General features: G+C 41.5%; 1 protein-coding gene across 5 annotated transcripts in view; it reads left to right on the top strand.

Moving 5' to 3' along the window:
• The first annotated feature begins 8858 nt into the window (after positions 1-8858).
• Positions 8859-11490, top strand: part of LOC134536713 (heterogeneous nuclear ribonucleoprotein L) — a 204046-nt gene continuing 201414 nt past the window's right edge. For 2 of the 5 annotated variants that reach the window (XM_063376587.1, XM_063376586.1), the window contains exon 1: positions 8870-9041. In XM_063376587.1, coding sequence (XP_063232657.1) covers positions 8973-9041 — 69 coding nt within the window. In that variant the 5' untranslated portion in view covers positions 8870-8972. Of the gene's footprint in view, positions 9042-11490 lie in introns of all 5 variants that reach the window. The other 3 variants (XM_063376583.1, XM_063376585.1, XM_063376588.1) reach the window with 3 other exon arrangements.

Here is an 11490-nt window from a genome sequence, read left to right as displayed (position 1 = left end):
TAAAAGTCACGGTATTGGACGTAGACTTAGCCAGTATTGGTTCTATGCCTTGTGGATTGGCATAGTAGGTGATAGGGTTGACGGGTTCTTGTCTCGCAAAATACCCCGCGTACTGCGATGAAGATGAAGGTTGATTCTGGAATGTATTCTGTGAGAATTGAATAGCTTCATTATCGGCGGCTTCACTTCTCAGTTGGTTAACCGATAACTTGCTAGGGGAGTTTGTTTTGTGTGGCTGTCGGTTCCGCGGACTACCGGATGACTTCGTCTCTCCTCGATTTTCATAATAATGTTTCGAGTTGTCGTAATTTTTACTCGAATATTTGGGCGAGTGTCTGTCGTCCTTATAGCGCGGCGACCTGGGTGGCCGTCTCGGTGAGGTAGGTGGGGTCCTAGACTGTTCGCCCCTATCTTCTCGCCTAGGCGTTGAATCATAAATAATTCCTCCGCGTCTGTATTCTCCGCGTTCCTCGCTGTTACGCCACGAGCGGTTGTGTTTTGAGCGTTCAAACTCGCGTGACTGCGAACCTCTATGGTAAACATCGTTGTTGTTACGGCCTGAATACCAAGTGTTTCGTCTATGGGCCGGCTTATTCTTGCCCCAAATTAGACTGTTCACGTGCGGCAGTTTACGTTGGTTTTTGTCTGGATAATTTTCATTACGCCGCTGATTCCAAGGCTGATACAGCGGTGGTTGTCTGTTTACCGGTGATTTTTCCGATTCCTCTCGCTGGCTATTTCGATTCTGACGGTCGAGCCTGTCATATGCGAAAAGCTGTTCCCGGAAATCTGCTATCCCGTCAAAGCTTCTACCTGTCAGATGTAATTGGTAGCGCATCGGAAGTTGGCCTAGAAACATTGCCACGAATTCATCGTCGCTCATGACAACGTCTAGATAGCGGGTACGCTCAAAAATGTCGCTTAAATGAGCCTCGAGCGTTTTGTTTTTCTTAGGATCGTATTTTTCGCCGTGTAACTGAGCGCGTAAATTCCCCTGAATTTTTAAGCTCCAGTGTTGTTGTAGGAAAGCTGCTTTAAACTGTCCAAATGACGATATGGAAGTTTGGTGAACTTCCCACCAATAATATGCGGTACTTTTCAAGCAGTTGTTCAAACATCGCAATTTTTCTGTGTCCGAAAGATTAAATCTCTCCGCGTATTCTTCAAATAATTTTATAAATTTACGTGGATTTTTCGTGGATTTTGAGGAAAATACAGGCATTTCATCTGACCAATGCCTAGCAGGGTGGTTTAAGGCTGCTGTATCCACTAATATTACTTGTTGTCCGGTCGCAGTGTTGGTAATCACGTCTTGTGAACGGTAAGTAGGCGTAGCCTGGTGTGACAACGCGGACGGGTCTCGCTGCGCTGACGTCATCGTTTCCGCCGCAGACGCGCTCGTTGTGTCAATGTTTATCGGTATATGCGCTGCCGCTCCAGACAATGACAAATGCTGCACGCAGTTATCGAGCTGGATTAATTTTCTGTTCACGGTTCGAATGTCGTCTGCACTACTCGCTTCATGTCGTTGTAGCGCGGTATTTACGTTCGCGAATTGTGTTTCGCTAAGCTGAACGTAATGGTTGAACTGTTCCTCTGCAGCACGTTTTGCGACCTCTATGCACGTAGTTTCTGTGTTAATTACGTGTTGCTGTAACTCGGTTACTTGCGCGTCAATTTCCTCAAATCTGTTCATTACCGTTTCACGAATGTTATGAACTTCCACCTGCGTGTCGCGAATATGTGTCGCTAGTTGTCTGGTTACGTCACCAATTTTAGCTTCTACTTTGTCTATCAATTCAATGTGTTGTCGCGCTAGCTCTTCAGACAAATTTTTAGACTGTTCCGCCGCTTCGGACCTCTGTCTAGCCATTTCGTTAGCTAGTCTTTCTGACTGTAACCTGTTTTGTTCGGCCGTTTCCGATCTCTGGGATTCTAACGCAGTATTAATTTTTCCAGCCATTTCGTCAGAAAATGCTTCCGCCCGTTCTGCCGCTTCCGCCCCCTGCCTTGTCATTTCGTTCGTTAGTCTTTCGGACTGTAACCTGTTTTGTTTGGTAACCTCGTTCAAGGCTCGCATTAAATCCTCCATGGAAATATTGTTCGTGTTTTCTTTAGCTGCCTGCATAACTGGTTCGGAAGTGTTTCTTTCCTCTATGCGCGCGGGTTCGGGAGCAAAGCTAATTTCCTGACCTGCCTCAACGCTTGGTGTGGGTGTGTCCTCTTTGTTTTCATTTTCAACAACGCCTAGCATTTCTTTCTGGCCCTCGACTGACGTTTCCTCCTTGTCGGAGCTGGTCTTTTTGTGCCTCAGGAAATACATACCTTCGTCAGCCATCTTGTAGTGCTTCCAACGTCCTGATATTCTACGCTACAGCAAACTACTCAAAAAAAAATTTTATGTAGCTCGTCCAGTGTGAGTCGACCCTCGTCGAAGCCCCTAAGTTGGATCGCCACTGAAGTTGAAATCTTTATTTTGCTGTTGGCCCCTAGTTGTGGTAGCCACTCTCTAATTAATATTATGTGTTCTCATGGGGTTCTTGGCGCATACCCTCTTTGCAGTAAATACAAGGAACGCTGCTACTGGATAGTTTGCCCAGACTGATAGTCCAGCTAGCACATCACTGCCCTGTGTTACTGTCCAGAGAGTAATTATAAAAAAGGAAATTTAGTAGTGTTGTGTGAATAGTGGAAATTTGCATATAAATGAAATAATATTAACTGAAAAACATATGATTTTAATGGGTTATTGAATATGGGTGTGAAGTTACTATTAACATGTGATTAAGCGAGAACAACCAAGGCGTCAAACCTAGGTGTCGGTAATTAGATGCAAATGACGTTACTGGAACACATTGAATATCACGCCGGGTCTAGCTACACGTTGTCGGAGGCTTGAGGCTCTCTTCACAGGACCTCCAGGTGGTCTGCTGCTACACTGGAACACTGGATGCTGTAAACTGTAATTGACGAACTACAGAAGGTCTGAGGTAGCCAGGTATCTGGCTGAAGACTCGACTTCCCTCTCGTCCTAGAAAGTCTGGTTTAATCTGGATCGGTCTCACCAATCGTCGTGGCCGATCGCAGCTGGCGCTGCCCTCAGATGTCTGGAACCACTACGGGACGAAAACGGGACCGACGCGGAAGTTGGCACTCGAAGTCGCCGATACTCCCTATCTAGGACTTATTTAGTCCAGATGCAATTCTCTCAACTCGTAGAGCGGAGAATTCTAAGTAGGACACGATCATCGTGGATGACGCGAATCTTCTATTTCTCGGGCGGCAACCAAGGCTTTGGTTCGCCCCAGCCCGAGAAACGTCTTCCCGCTGCAAGATGGCGATGGCGTCTCCCTTCCTTCCTCCTTATAACTATTTACTTTTAGTCCCTAGCAACCAAGGAGCTATAGCTATCAGCAAACAGAATAAGCTGCATAGTGAAATAAAAACTTGGATGTTAGAGTGTAAGAGAATCGAACTAAGACCAAATGAATAAAATTTCCAAAGAATAATTCTTAGAAGACCCTGAAGTTAAAAGTGTGTTGTCTATGGCAATAAGATGTGTTATATCTGTTATACCTTGGTTGTCCTCTTTACAATAAAATAGTTAAATACATAATATAGGCTCATGAAATATACAATTAATATTACAATAATAATAAAAATAATAATCATATAACTGTAAACAGTTGTACTGGTTGCTATATATATATATATATATATATATATATATATATATATATATATATATATATATATATATATATAGATGCCGTCCCCGCTGCCTGTTTTGAAACTACGTTAATTAAAAAGGTTTAAAGAATTTTGATCTCAAGGGCAGGGTTCCTGGCCTCATGGCTGCAGGCAGGGACGCGTCGGCAAAGGGCCCCCCGGGCTGTTATGGCCTCCCAGGACGCCGTATTAGAGAAAACACACACGTACGTTTAACAGATTTATTACGTCGCACACGTTACACTTCTCTACGTCACATATGGCACTCTCACGCGACTGGCCGCATCATCGTCGACCTCCACTCAGCCTACACCACCCTCAACTGGTAGTACTCTTTACGGTCGCTCGGTAGCCCGGCGGCTAGTACTTTAAGAGGGGTAGGTAACCCGGCGAGTTATGGAGACGAATGCTCGGGTGAGCGGCAAGCCCATTTCTGCACACGTGGATGTTTGTGCGGGACGTAACACGGGGTACACTAACGGCTGGGTATACAAGTTCACTTAACAAAGAAATATTACACTAGGGTCACTAAGGGCTAGTCCCGAGTTCGGGGTGAAGTTCAAGTGTCCCACTCAGGTGGTCACGCAAAGGCGGCTTATCCGCGTGGTGGCGAGGGCCACGTTAAGCTGGGAACGGGCGCGGCGGAATCCGGTGGGATATCTCGTCCGCGACCGTTGCACGTTCCAGGTGATGAATCGTTATTATACTCTGTTTCGCGTTCGGCACTGTGCCGCCCCGCGTGGGCTATGAACTAGTTCCCCGAGGGGAGTTTTAATAGCGTGAGGCGCAGGTGCCACGACGGGCCGCCTAAATAATTGCACTTACATAGCACTGGAAAGACTCGGTGGCGAGTCACACATTTTAACGAAAGACCGCACGAGATATCGTATGGCCGGTTAGGGCCGACCGGGGAGCTGTTGATAAAGATTTGAAGATAGTTACCTATTGCAGTTAACATGGAGATGGCGCGAAAGATGAATGCTCCCCGTTCACGGGGCTGCCGGCCCAGGTGAGAGCTAGATCGCTACTGACTATTCTCCCTGGCAACCGGGCCAGGGAGGGGGAAAAATCCGCGGGAAACTGCGGAGCGCGGGAAGGTGGTTCCGGCCAGTTTTGTGAACGATATTGGTTTACAAAATGATTAGTTAATTAACAATAATTATTGGCTGTTTTAAAAGTTTTAGTTTTTGATTGTTTTATCAAATGCATGTACACAGACTACCAAGTTGCGCAATGCCACACCCGGCCGGGCGCCTTGCACACGTAGGAGGCAGTGACTGACATCACGCCATTCGGGGCACTGCACAACGTTGCACGCACGGGCGTGTTCGTGGCACAGCACTGATCAGGTGTTGAGGACACATAACGGCCTGTGCTCTCAGAGGGAGTACCGATGACTGTGTCTATATATATATAAGGTTAATTTTTTATTTTTAATGTGTGAATTTAGAGCCACTTACATTCTTTTGTTAATATAATATCTTACGAATAACGAAACTTTAGAAACCTTGGTGGGAGAGGATGCTCACCCCTCCCCTCGCGCCAGGACCAGACGCCAGTACCGAGCGACTCACGGACCGGGACAGACGTGCGTCCCACATGGAGCCTTCAACCATTGTCTACACTTATTTCATTCTGCTAATTATAGTCACGCTTCAAAACATTCTTTAACTAACTCCACGTGTGCGCCCGGACCTTTTACAGTGTAGGGCCTATCTCAGCCGCTTAAACATAAACTCACAGCACAACCAAGCGACGCCGTTCGATATTTATGGGATTGGCCGACTCCAATCGAACTCTTCCCCTAAACCTCGCCTGGTGCGAGGGCTTAACCTTAGTGACGGCACATCAGAGCGCCCAGTATAAACATAGTGTAATTTGTGTAGGGAAAATAGTGTAACTGTAACTGCAAGTGTAATTGCCAATGTTAATTAAACGTCCACTCCGCACACTCCGTGCGCGACGTGTATACGACAGTGCAAACCAGACTCGTCTATGTTATTTGTGAACCTCCCCAATCCAGTTAGGGATCAGTGTGCTGTGCTGTGTAGGGCCAGTAGTGAATCAGTAATCAGGGACCCCTAACATTATGACCACTGCCGCCATTCCTAGTGGGCCACGCAGGGGCATTCGTACCCAACGACCCACCTCGTGGTTAACCACCTAGTTAGCCTGGCGCCCTCCCGGACACGTTTCATGTAAAGAAAACAGCCTTCCCGCTAGGAACTACGCCGGATCTCGAACACGAGAACCCGGGCGACGGCAATACATTAAATTTTGCATACTGCATGTAAGTGCCTAGAGCTTTCCTTGTGTCTATATAGGTTGTATCTCGGCCCAACTTATCTAGTTTCAGTCTAGAGTTAAGACGTGAGGTGAGTTAGTCAATATGCCAATCGCAGCCATGACAGGCCAATCCCCTTCTAGAACATGATGTATGCTAATTCGCCTGCATGGCTAACACCTTGCATGATTACAATTTATAGGCTTCGGCTTGAGGCGCATATATACCTTTATTAAAAACATTGCAATAAGCCACTCAAAAGGCTGATATTATTATTTAAAAGGGGTAATACCTACCAAAGAAACACCGCAAGCACCCTAATTAGTTATGCTTCTATTGATACAACTAATTGTCTATAGACATTTGTCATAACACTAAAATATATTTTGACAAAACATATTAGAAGGTGTAGGAAATGAAAATTTAAGTTCCTTTACTACTGTGATTTTGCATTGGTTGCATTATGCGTTATTGCATCGGCGTGTTCCTTCTGTATTTTTTAAACCTTGTCAAAGGCTCTATTACACATTTGCCATCACCCGCGGTCTCATGATCGATACCCGGGGCGGTCCTAGTGGTTTTCAGTGGCTCTATAGGAAATCTCCGGCGGGCGCCAGGTTAATTCGAGGATTCGCCAAGGTGGTCGTGGGTTTTTGCCCCTGCATGTTCCACTAGGATCGGTGGCTGTTGATGGTGGGAGGGAGTCCCTGCTTCTAATACGCACTGGCCCTAAACAGTGTAGAAGACTGTTTCATAATTGTTTAAGGAGGCGTCTACGAAATAAAGAAAATGGTATTTAGGTGCTAGTTATTAATTCCGCATCTCACATAGTGTGGATGGGCACAAGTTACACAATTGCACTTGACAAAATACGCTGGCACTACACACACTCGCACTGAATAATTACGTGTTACGTTGCGGCACTTGCAAACAAGATCCCTACATTGGTTTGAGTGTAACTGGAGATAGCTTCGTGCCCGGGCTCACCTGTGTGAGTCGCTGGCCCACGAAGATAATATTAAGGGGCAAAGTCTCTAAGTTTGTAGTCGGCAGTCGTATGCTAGACGAATTACATTAACTTCTGTTCGCGGGAGTCGGCCCGGACCGTAAAGTGACTGTGTCGCGAACCGTTGTTGCGCGACGAGCAAAAATTAACGCGGTCGGGTTAAGCCCTGCACCGGAAAAGGGCACGGGGGCACGCGGGGAGTGGAAAAAGGGGTTTTAATGAATTATGATAATTATTAGTACGAAGAATCAGGAGTACAAAAAGTTGAAATCTTCCTGCGGGATCATACGTCCGCCCCGGCCCGTGAGTAAAACTCTACTGCCGCTTCGTGCAGGCGGGGGGGGGGGGGGGGGGGAAGCGTCATGATGCGCCGAACTTTCTAATGTGCCGTTATTCCAAATTTATAATTATAATTAGACATTATTATTTCTAGAGCTCTCGTAACTTAATGACATCTGTCTGAATTAGTTGGTGGAAGGCCTATAATAATAATACATAATAAAATTGAGATTATATTATTTTAAAATCAAAAGTAAAGCTGGAGACTGTCTGTCACTTGTTGACTACTCCAGTGGCTATTTGCAGGTGAAAACAGGGAGGTGAATTAGGTTGATTTATGCTGTGGTTAATTATTGGTGGAAGGCCGCAAGGGATGTTCCGAACGTTTATTAACTTTCCGAACGTTTATTGCGGTTTCCCACGGGGAAAACCACTGCACCCCTACGACGCACTTTCACTCTTAAGATTTGTTTTGTTAATTAAAAATCACTTAATTATTCACAGTAATTAATGAAGCATAAGAACTGTTTGGTGGTGTTGGCATATGGGCGTATTTTGTTTAAACACTCACCGGCCTGTTTAAACACTCGACGGCTCGCTTGACTCACGTGACATGGGCTAGGGTTGCGTTCCATAGCTGTGTTTAATACTGGCGGGTGGAGGTCGGGCTTTATGGCCTTCGGAGGGACGTCAACACATTCACATGTTTGTCTCCAACTGTATTGTATATACTGTAGGAAAAATTTTGATTTAAAATGATTTTCAATTTTTTTCCAAAAAATAATATTGAAAAAAGAATTTGAAAGATTTTAATTAATGTCTTGCAATGAATGTTAATTTTTGGACTGAGGTATTTTTATTTTTTCGATTTTTACGTTAATTTGTTATTGTTTTTGGCATCAAAGTGCGGGATAGAAATCAAAAATTTTTAATTTTTTTATGTGCTGCAATAATTATCTATAAAACATCTATAAATTTATTTCATATAATTATTCATTAAATAATAAAACGAATATTGTTTTGTTATTCCAAATATAGCTCAGCTTATACTTTTTATATGTTAAATTATTTGCATCCATCATTCTTATAAAAATTATTTTAATTATTTAACCATTACAACTTCTGTAAGCACTCATGTGATTGTGATTTTTTTCTGTGATCTACTCATTTCATCCCATTTTAAATATATTTTGGAAGCCTCTCCAAAATTAAAATATTTTTATGGTAACTTAAGTCATTAAAATTATCTAACAAAAATGACTGCAATAGTGATTTTATGTGATGTAATAAATCACCATTTGTTTTTACAAATAATATTGGAAGGGTAAGTTTAATATCGTGACTTGTATCTTTTATATAAAAATAATTTTTTTGAATTGTTCTTGAAATAAAATTTTTGTTGATGTATTTTAGTTTTAAATTTTTTTTCAAGTAATAATTCTTGTTATATTGAATATAAAGTTAGTTATTTTTCTGAAATTAAATTTTTAAGGCGCAACTTTATTTTAATTCCGGAAGGCGCTTCGTTCTTGGCGGAAATTAAGTTTTAGTTCATTTGTTACAAACCAGATTGGGCGAATGGAGTAGCAGCATCTAGATCTTCTTTATTCTCTTTGTTAACGTCGTGTGGAGTTTGGTTGTGCGTCGTTGAGTTGTGAGGTTTTGAGTTAAATAATGGCTTTTAATGGTGATGCCCCAATGATTAAACGTCCGCGGACCGATTTAGAATCAGGACAGCACAGAGTGAGTGACTTATTTAGACATTATCAATTTATTATACTATGTCTTGTTTAACATTTTATTAACATGGTTATATGACGCCTTCGCCTTGTGATGGGCGGTATAGACGCCATTACATTTTGGAGAGAAGATAACACGCGGAGTTCATTATACTGAATAGAAATCACTTAGTTAATGTTAATTATATTTCCTGTTAAGGAACAACAAAATGCATTTTGTATTCCATCAGTGGATTCGTAATAATGTAATCCTTTCCATACTGTGTATTTTTAAGATGACCTGTTTGTACTCACTTTGCGTATATTTATTGAAATTGATTTAGGCCGGTTTACATTCGAAACGAAAGTTAACACACTTATTGTAATAGCGATTAGTTTAATTAAGCTGTGTGGTAAATTATTTAGATGAGACTTATTTGTTTACAATTTCATGTGGTATGGATAAACAAACGCAACTAACACATGTGGCATATCTTACAAACACTCGCTAAGAATTTTATTTTTGTATTTTGTTTAATGTTGAAGAGGGGTGATGGCCAAGAGAGCCAAGATGCATAGTGGGATTGAGATGATTAAGAAGCTAGGGTGGGAAGCATTACAAGGGAGGAGAAGGGGGTAAATATTTACTTGGGCGGTATTTCCGAAAAAAAAATGTTAAAAATCCGAAAATACCTTCATTTTATGCTCTTCAACTTCCTCTTTTCATTAAAAGTGGCGGAGGTAAGAAATTCCAAATACTTTAGGAGATATCGAATTTTTAAATTTCATCATAAGTAGTTGAGCGGTATTTGCAAAAAAAAATGTTACAAATCCGAAAATACCATTATCATATGCTCTTCTACGTCCTCTTTTCATTGAAAGCGGCGGAGATAAGAAATTCCAAATACTTTAGGAAATATCGAATTTTTTAATTTTGCAATACAAGACCTGTGGAACCATTCGAGCGGCACCATTTTTGTTATTTTCCTGTGTGTTCGTGAATACGTGAATCGTGAATGCGTAATTAATAAAATGGTTGATTAGGTCAGGTCAGTTACATTATTAATACTTTCAAACTAAGCCGACATTAAAAATTATTTTGTGAATTAATTTTAATGGCTGTTTAGTTTTAAAATATTTATAATGTAACTGACCTGACCAAACAAACCCGGACAGAGGGTGAACAGTAAACTAAAATGGTCGATTATGTCAGGTCAGTTACATTATAAATACTTTCAAACTAAGGTGATATTAAAAATAATGTGAATTAATTTTAATTATTCTTTAGTTTTAAATTATTTATAATGTAACTGACCTTACATAACAAACCCGTAACAAAGGATGTACAGTAACAACTCACGTAAATTTTTTTGTTACTTATTACTTGCGCAACAATATCAAAATAACAAATAAGACTTTAAAATTAGGAACGTTAAAAACTCACCTAAGTTGGAGGCGGTAATTAAACACCGTTTTAAACAATAATTGAACTAAATAATCACGTATTAGTTCATTTGAATTCTGGCCTATCACGAACAATCACGTGACATCATTATCCAATAAAAAAATAGATACTCGTACGTAAACAAGAAACAATGGTGCACGCACGCCACAGGAATGCGCTGGTTTTGTGCTGAAATTTAAAAATTTGATATCTCCTAAAGTATTTGGAATTTCTAATCTCCGCCGCTTTTAATGAAAAGAGGAAGTTGAAGAGCATATAATAAAGGTATTTTCGGATTTTTAAAATTTTTTTTCGCAAATACCGCTCAACTACATATGAAGAAATTTAAAAATTCCATATCTCCTAAAGTATTTGGAATTTCTAATCTCCGCCGCTTTTAATGAAAAGAGGAAGTTGAAGAGCATTAAATAAAGGTATTTTTGGATTTTTTTCATTTTTTCTTGGAAATACCGCCCAAGTAAATATTTACCGAGAAGGGTTGAAAGGTTTGTCAGACTATAAGGTGATAAGGGGGGAGAGAGGCTGGTAGCAGCTGCGGACTAGGATACACAGAGGTGGTTATAAAGGGGGAGAGGTCATGTGTTGAAGCTCTGGAGGTGAAGGAAAAGGGGTATGAAATCTTTTTTTGGCAGGACAGGAAGGGAGTGGTATTGGTTGGATGAAGAGATGCTAGGGGTGAAAATGTAAAGGATCTGAGGTGAATGCTAAGTTGGGGGGAAAGTTAGTGAAAAGGGTGGACCCCTTGCCATCGGGTGAAAGCCCAATTGCGAGCATAATAGTCAATTTAATTCAATACTGTAAATGTTATTTTAACATTACAGGAATATAGCGTATACCAATAATAATTAGTGCTAATCTTGAGCGAAGAATATCAATGCTTGGGCTTTGGATGAAGTAATTTACGATTGTGTGTGCACTTACGAAGTGAAAAATTTATAACTGATGAATTTTTTTTATCACGGTAAAAGTCCATTTCATGTATCCAAGTTTATCCCTTGATCCTGATAAC

Source organism: Bacillus rossius, chromosome 11 (assembly GCF_032445375.1).
Source record: "Bacillus rossius redtenbacheri isolate Brsri chromosome 11, Brsri_v3, whole genome shotgun sequence".
In the NCBI taxonomy this organism is placed as follows: Eukaryota; Metazoa; Arthropoda; class Insecta; order Phasmatodea; family Bacillidae; genus Bacillus; species Bacillus rossius.
The sequence above is the reverse complement of the archived record's forward strand: the minus strand, read 5'-3'. Positions and strand labels throughout refer to the sequence as shown.